This window comes from Ctenopharyngodon idella, chromosome 4, assembly GCF_019924925.1.
Source record: "Ctenopharyngodon idella isolate HZGC_01 chromosome 4, HZGC01, whole genome shotgun sequence".
In the NCBI taxonomy this organism is placed as follows: Eukaryota; Metazoa; Chordata; class Actinopteri; order Cypriniformes; family Xenocyprididae; genus Ctenopharyngodon; species Ctenopharyngodon idella.
In genome coordinates, this window is record NC_067223.1 from 4,050,403 (window position 1) to 4,058,592 (window position 8,190).

The 8,190-nt window shown below is 35.0% G+C and overlaps 1 protein-coding gene across 1 annotated transcript in view; it reads right to left on the reverse strand.

Moving 5' to 3' along the window:
* acss3 (acyl-CoA synthetase short chain family member 3) overlaps nt 1–7,808 on the reverse strand; it is a 43,147-nt gene extending 35,339 nt beyond the window's left edge. Inside the window, exons 1-5 of the mRNA XM_051890709.1 lie at nt 7,289–7,808; nt 5,672–5,816; nt 5,003–5,191; nt 4,755–4,889; nt 1,557–1,697 (exon numbers count right to left, since the gene is read on the reverse strand). Of these exons, the coding sequence (XP_051746669.1) occupies nt 1,557–1,697; nt 4,755–4,889; nt 5,003–5,191; nt 5,672–5,816; nt 7,289–7,686 (1,008 nt within the window). The 5' untranslated portion in view covers nt 7,687–7,808. The remainder of the gene's footprint in view (nt 1–1,556; nt 1,698–4,754; nt 4,890–5,002; nt 5,192–5,671; nt 5,817–7,288) is intronic.
* Nucleotides 7,809–8,190: the final 382 nt, after the last annotated feature.

Consider the following 8,190-nt stretch of genomic DNA (forward strand, 5'->3'; position numbering starts at 1 on the left):
CAAATAAACATATTTAAGAAATAGACATTCTCAGCTATATTTCTATATGGAGAAAAATCCTGGAATGTTTTCCTTAAAAACCTTAATTTCTTTTTGTCTGAAGAAAGAAAGACAACCATCTTGGATGACATGAGGAGAGTAAATTATCAGGAAATTTGAATTCTGAAGTGAACTAATCCTTTAAAGGTTTAAAAAGTAATTTAAGTAATTTTTAAAGTCATTTTTCAAGATATTTTGAAAAATATCTGCATGGTAAAAAAATATATATATATATATAAAATTGAGTTTTTGAGAGAGAGAAAAAAAAAAAGTTGCTGTGTATAAGTCACATTTCGTAATTACATTCTAAAATAATGTATAGCCTACCGGTAAATAAACACTATAACATAGCTATAGGCTAATTTATTTCCCCTCACTCCACAACAAATCCTTAAAATTTAACGGCATTCAGAACAGAACAAGAATAAAAAAATATATATATACGTAGCTAGGCTATATATACGTCAAGCCAAAATGAACTAATTTAAAGTGAAACTGAAACCAGCGTTGGGCTCACGTAGCCAACCTCTCTCATTTGGCACAAATCCAAATGTTTCCATATTTGCAATGTATTTGGATGCTAAACTATTACTTATTATGTAAACTAGGCTTTGCACTTCAATTGTGTTCCAATATCGACATAAAACATCATCCTTCACATCCGCAAAAAATGTCCACAGTGGAGCAGTACTCACGATGACAGGTATTCTGACAAATAATGCTACCTATCAGATTGTGTTACCAACACTATACAGTATTTGTTTTGTTTAAAAGGTAGGGTTTGGGGTAGGTATGGATGTTATTAAAGGCTCAAACCACATCACACCATATGAATACTGTGTTAGTAGCACAATCTGATAGGTAGGATTTTTCATTGTCGAATTGTGCTACCTATACTGTTTTAATAGTCAGAATTGTAAGATATAAAGTCAATGTGAGAAATAAAGTCAGAATTGTGAGGGGAAAAAGACAGGACTGTGTGATATAAACTCGCAATTATTATTATTATTTTTTTATGTTATGTTTCAAAATTATTAAATATCTGTTCATTTGGTGAAAAATTAGATTAATTTGTAAGTATATTTCATACTCTATTTTAATTCTTGTTCTTCTTTTGTAAAACAAAATGGTTAAAAAAATGTAATTTCTGTTTGGCATTTCCTAAAATAACTTCCATCCTATTGATTGTTTAAAAAAAAACAAAAAAAAAAAACATTATTTACAGGGTACTGCAAGATACATGGCCAAAACATGTAACTTGGAGTAAAAAGTACTTTTTGGTAATTTTTTTTAAGCAACATCACAGCCACAGGCTAAATCCTTTATATTAAAACGAGCTCTTTCCTTCTTGAATACACAAGAGAGTTTATGAAGACGTATGGCTCATGGTCTCCTGCTAACAGAATATACAATAAACAAAGCCCCTGACAGCATGGATCTAGTCCACAGTAAACAACTTCATCCGTTCTCTCAGCTGTGTGCTTTACTGCTGTGTACTGTCATAAACAAGATCTTACCTTAGGAGTGCCAGTAGTGCCGGAGGTGTACAGGACGTACAGAGGATGATGAGCGGGGACAGACACACAGTCATGAGGGCGGGCAGTGGCCATTTCCTCCTCCCAGTCTAAGCTCAGGTCAGGACGTGTGGACACCTTTTCCTATGGTAAAAAAACTGTTTAGGCACAGGACGAAAGAATGTCCCTTAGAATGATCAGAGACTGATATTAGGAAGCAAAATGCTCAGTCCAGGCAGCAATTATTTTAGTATTATTTAAATATTTTTATTAATATTTTAAATGAGCTTTTAGATGTATTTAGCTGTTTTGTTATTTTTATTAGTTCTTATTGTTTTTTTTTAATATTTCTAAATAATTTTAATTTATTTTTATTTCAGTTTTAATTTAAGTTTTAGTTGGTTCTTATTACTTCTACTTTAATTAGTTGCCAATGCAACATTTCTCATTTTTGAGTTTTTCATCTAATATTTAGATTTTATTTTAACCTTATTTCAATTAACAAAAAAAAGTGTTTTAACAGTTTTAGTTTTAGTTAACAAAAGCAACACCAGCAGATGTTATTTTGTTTCAATTTTATGGGAAGTCCAAAGTGCAAATCCAGTGTTTCAGCTGCCTTAAAGGGATAGTTCACCCTAAAATGAAAAGTATCCCATGATTTACTCACCCTCAAGCCATCCTATGTGTATGTGACTATCTTCTTTCAGATGAACACAATCAGACATATATTTAAAAATATCCTTGCTCCTCCAAGCTTTATAATGGTGGAGAAAAGGGAGAAACATTTTGAAGCCAAAAAAATGCATCATAAAAGTAATCCATACGGCTCCAGGAGGTTAATAAAGGCCTTCTGAAGGGAAGTGATTTTTTTTTTTTTTTTAAGAAAAATATCCATATTTAAAAATGTATTAACTATAATAACTAGCTTTCGGCAGACGGACATACGCATCGATTTGTGGCGGAAGAGTAACCTCAGACCCGATGCATGATGTATTGGCGAATCCGGAAGCGCAGAGGATAGAGCAAAACAAAACACTGGTCACAAATTAGAAGTCTAAAACAGTAATTTTTAAAGAGAAATGTCAGAGGATTTTGATATAAGAGAAGATGAGTTTGAGTTTGTTACACAGCCCTGTTTGTTTAAACCGCGAGAGGCGTCTAAGCTTATGCTACGCGTACACTACCAGTCAAAAGTTTGGAAACATTACTATTTTTAATGTTTTTGAACGAAGTCTCTTATGCTCATTAAGGCTGCATTTATTTCATAATAAATACAGAAAAAAACAATAATATTGTGGAATATTATTACAATTTAAAATTATGGTTTTCTATTTTAATATACTTTAAAATATAATTTATTTCTGTAATGCAAAGCTGAATTTTCAGCATCATTACTCCAGTCGTCAGTGTCACATGATCCTTCAGAAATCATTGTAATATGCTGATTTATTATCAATGCTGGAAACAGTTGTGCTGCTTAATATTATTTTATAACCTGTGATACTTTTTCAGGATTCTTTGATGAATAAAAAGTTAAAAAATATCAGCATTTATTTCAAATAGAAATGTTTTCTAACAATATACACTACCGTTCAAAAGTTTGGGGTCAGTAATTTTTTTCCTTTCTTTTTTTTGAAAGAAATTAATACTTTTATTCAACACGGATGTGTTAAATTGATAAAAAGTGATAGTAAAGATTTATATTGTTAGAAAAGATTTATATTTTGAATAAATGCTGATATTTTTAACCTTTTATTCATCAATGAATCCTGAAAAAAGTATCACAGGTTCCAAAAAAATATTAAGCAACACAACTGTTTTCAACATTGATCATAACTGAGTATCAAATCAGCATATTAGAATGATTTCTGAAGGATCATGTGACACTGAAGACTGGAGTAATGATGCTGAAAATTCAGCTTTGCATCACAGATATAAATTATATTTTAAAGTATATTAAAATAGAAAACCATAATTTTAAATTGTAATAATATTTCACAATATTATTGTTTTTGCTGTATTTATTATGAATTAAATGCAGCCTTAATGAGCATATGAGACTTCGTTCAAAAACATTAAAAATAGTAATGTTTCCAAACTTTTGACTGGTAGTGTACATCTTACATTATACATCGCATCAGGGGTTACTCATTTGGCACAAGTTGACTTGCACAGTATGACTACAGTTGTCCGCCAGAAGCTAGTTAATAGAATTGATAAAGTTTTTTCAAATTTTTCTTACAATAATGCATCGGCTTAAGGGTGAGTAAATAATGGGATAATTTTCATTTTTGGGTGAACTATCCTTTTAAAGGAATAGTTCACCTAAAAAATTAAATTCTGCAATTATTCATGCACTGTGATGCTGTTTCATAGCTGTATGACTTTCTCTTTTTTCTACATTTCTTTCAGGCTTTGCCAAGTTCAGTTGTGAGAAAAGCTTTTTTAAATCATATGGACTACTTTTATTTGTTTTTTGTTTGTTTGTTTGTTTTGCGGCAGTGCACGGATGCATTTTCATTCCAATGCAGTAGTTTTGAATATTCAAAAAGTTTCCGTAAATAAGATCCTGCCATAGAGTAAATCTTCTCAAGTTAAAACAGGATGTGTAGTTCTGGGGTTGGCAAATTCTCCCCTCACATATAAATTTTAACTCAAATATTTTTTTTCTCATTTCCGAGATGTGTTCGCCTTCAGCAACCATGTGGGATTCATCCTGTATCCCAAACCGCTGAAAAATCAAAAAGCTATTTGCTAACAGTTTCCATGACAACACAGGATGAAGCTTAAGCAATTCCCTGCGTTGTGAAATCAACATACTGATTGTAGATGTAGCAACATGAGAAAACTCATTTAACAGACACCAAAACAGGAAAAAGAAATTAGTTTAGCTAGAGTTTGTTAAAACGCTAAAAGCTTTGAACATTTGGTTTCCTCATATTTTTTGAGTGATATGTTATTACAGTTATACAAACAAAGAAAGTCTAACTTCCTTCTACAAGGATTTATGTTGGTTAAGTGTCAGCCTCCTTGAGAAGGTTGAATTTAGAGGTACACTCTTTTAGAAAGGGGACTACATTTGCATTTGTATTCTCTCACTGCAGAATTATCTTCTCTTTTACCAGTTAATAGGCAGTAGAAACTGTGCCAGTTTGATAATGAGACTGATGTCCAGGTGCCATGGGGTTTCTAATAGCTCACCATGCTGGGCCGGTTGTAGATGAGGACTTTATGTGGTTTGTGAGTGCTGAGCTCCAGAGCTTTCTCCACCAGGGGAATGTACGCCACTCTTCTGCCCGGCTCGATGCCAAATGATGCAGTCACCAGCAACTTGGGCTGCGGAGAAAAAGATGATTTAAGAGGGAAAGTGGTTTTCGCAACCTCAGCGGAGATATGCATTTACAAAAATAGTTTATTCATTTTCATAATAAGAAAACCCAAAGGCTTGCCTTAGCATGGTCGATACGAACGGAGAGCTCTTTGGAGGCGAATCCTCCAAATATGAGGCTGTGGGTGGCACCAATACGGGCACATGCCAACATGGCGAACATAGCCTGAGGAACCATGGGCATATAGATCACCACCAGATCACCCGTCTTCACGCCATGCCTCACCAGAACACCCGCCAACCTGGACACCTACAAAAACAGGTGTGTGGAAGCTAAATTTTATGGATACGTATACAAATTCTGACAAACTGGAGGCAAGTCAGAAATCCTACAATATCAATTGATCAAAACAACAGAAAATGGACATTAAATGCAAATTGGTCCAGCATTTTGGAAGAGGAGGAAGGTTCCTGGTTTCAAAGACTTGATGTGCGGTCAACATCTGATCTTGTCCGGTGAATTTTCATGGGCAAAATCCAGTCATTTCAATAGGAATCCACACAATTGGGAATTTCGCGTGAGGGCGAAAGATTGCCCATACAGATTTATCAACAGGTTCAAGTTGATCACGCAAATTTGCTGCACTGGCCAACAGAGAGCTGCTTTTTTTTTTTTTTAATGACTTCTGTGTGAGCTGCGCTTCATACATCACTACACTATTGACGACCATTTTTGCCCAAGAAATTTCACCAAATTTTCACTAATGTGACCGCACCTTTAGTGTTTTACCTGCTCCTGCATTTCTCTGTATGTGATGACTTGTTTAGTGCCGGTAACTGGACTGTCATAAATGACAGCTGCTTGATCACCTCTTCCATTCTCCACATGCCGATCAACAGCATTATAACACATGTTCAGCTTTCCTCCAACAAACCTGTAATGGAAACCGGTGTTCTTAAAGAAATAGTTGAACAAAAGCAATATTCACATTATGATACCTTGACCATGATAAATTAAGTGTTTTTTTTTTTTTTTGGGGGGGGGGGGGGGTCCCATGGTAAAAATCGTGTTCCGGGGAGTAAAATACTCGTTTTTGGTGGAGTTCCCTGGTAAAATTAGCATTCCAGGGGCTAAATATCATGTTATTTGGGGTCCCACGGACATGAAAAACAACCCGCAGCAACAGCGTAAAAGTAGCCCAGTTCCACAGGAAAACAGCGGACCTGGCAACACTGCACCTACAGTCTTTACACATTACAAAAGAGAGCAATCAGAATCATCAATAATGATGTTGGATATCTGGAACAGACAAATTCATTATTCTTAAAGTCACATACACTGAAGTTCATTGATCTGGTTAAATTTAAGATGGCACAAGTCATGTTTTAAGTAAGAAATAATTTACTTCTGGGAAATTTACAAACGTTTATGGAAAGGCAGGGTGGGTATAACTTGAGAGAAGAATTAAACTTTAAAATGCTCAAAATAAGAACAACTCTTAAATGTATGTGCATCACTATTTGTGGGGTGAGGTTGTGGAATAGTTTGGAGCAGGTGTAAAAAGTTGTATAAAACGTGTTATTAAAAGAATATGAGGATAAACAGAGGTGATTGTGGGTTATAATACTGATTGCTTTGAGATATGTGATTATAGGGTGATGGGTTCTTTGTAAAAAATTTGGTTGGTGTTTAAAATTAATGTATATTTGTTATCTTGCTATGAATATATAATAATATGTATAAAATATATACAAGGAACTACTTAGAGTTGTATAAGGGGTGGGAAAATAACAAGCATTTGCTTCATCTCGAGAGAGAGAAAAATAAACAATGGATAAATATAATTCAGATTTAAAGATGTTGATATATAAATCCTATCCTCTTGCTGAACCACATTCTCATTTATTCAATGTCAACCCACAACAAACACAAAAAACGCAATTCCCTACACGGAAGGGGGCGTTGAGACAGGAAGCGTTCGTCTGCGCTGTTTTTGATTGGTCTAGACACCCATGAGTCAGATATACGTCATTTCGTTGCGTCGCGCGCCATTGGCGTTGCGTTTTTAAAAGAGGGGCGTTAAATTAAAAAGAAATGCAAATTGTCATAATTCACTCTCCCTCATGTTTTATTTCTCCCAAAAACCATGTCTGACTTACTTCCTTCTTTCAGAGTAACTGTTGTTTTGCAGAATGTTAGGGCCTGAACGGCTCAGTCACTATTCACTTTCATAGCATTTATTTTTCCATACGGTGACAGCGAATGGTGACTGAGGCTGTCATTGTGCCTCACATAATTTTAGGGTGAACTTTCCCTTTAACGACAGTTATCGCGCTCGAGACCCTTGCGTTCAATTCCATTCTGTGACTGTTACTGGAATATGTCAACGCCCCATTCTGTACTTACCATTTTGGAAACACTGTATCCGTATTATCCAGAGTTTTGGTCCAGTGTTCAAACCAAGTGATACCACGAGCCGCTCCACTCCAGAACTTTTCGGGTTTGTCACGTGCCAGGCCAAACGCGTCCTCATAAGTGTATTGTGATGAAAATGCACGAATAAAATGTTTTCTGTGTTCGTTATAATTTGTGTTTGGCGTACAAGCTAGCGGTATACTTCCATGTCCGATATTTGTCTTTACCTTTTGCAGGTATGGTCCAGATACACCTGTGCAAGAAAACTTAATACCCAACAAACATCTTGAACCTACAACACACACTGTTTTGTTACATTCCTTAACTCTAGACACAGTTACATTTCCAATGCAGATGTGTTTTAAACGCGTAGTTTGGAAAAGACGCATGTTTTTGGGTTTTCTTTTCAGAATAGCGTCGTTTCAGCTTCAACGTTTGCTGCCGAACAACAGTGAAAAGAGAGAGCTCCAAATTTCACAACTCAAAAATGGCCGCGCAATAATTCAATACTTCAGATCACAGCCAGAGGCCACTCCAAGATACTGCAATCCATGCAATGCGATAGTTACATAATGTTGTGGCTTTCTGAGGTGTCCTGCATGATTTATGAAACGCAATGTTTAAGCAGTGCTATAGTATGCATATAAATGCGTCTAGGAAAATAGCCAATACCACTTGTTTCAAATTCCAAGAACCTCCAAATATGAAGGCAGCTATATATTTTCATGCGTGAGAACAGATATTAATCCAGCAAAGCCTGAAATATTAAAGAATATTCAAACATTCTAGTAGATGATTAAGATTATTTAAAAATAAATGTTCCTCAAAAGACTGATGTATCATATGTTGTGCCACATGTATATTGGCACAACACTGTATTCAAAGACAATTAT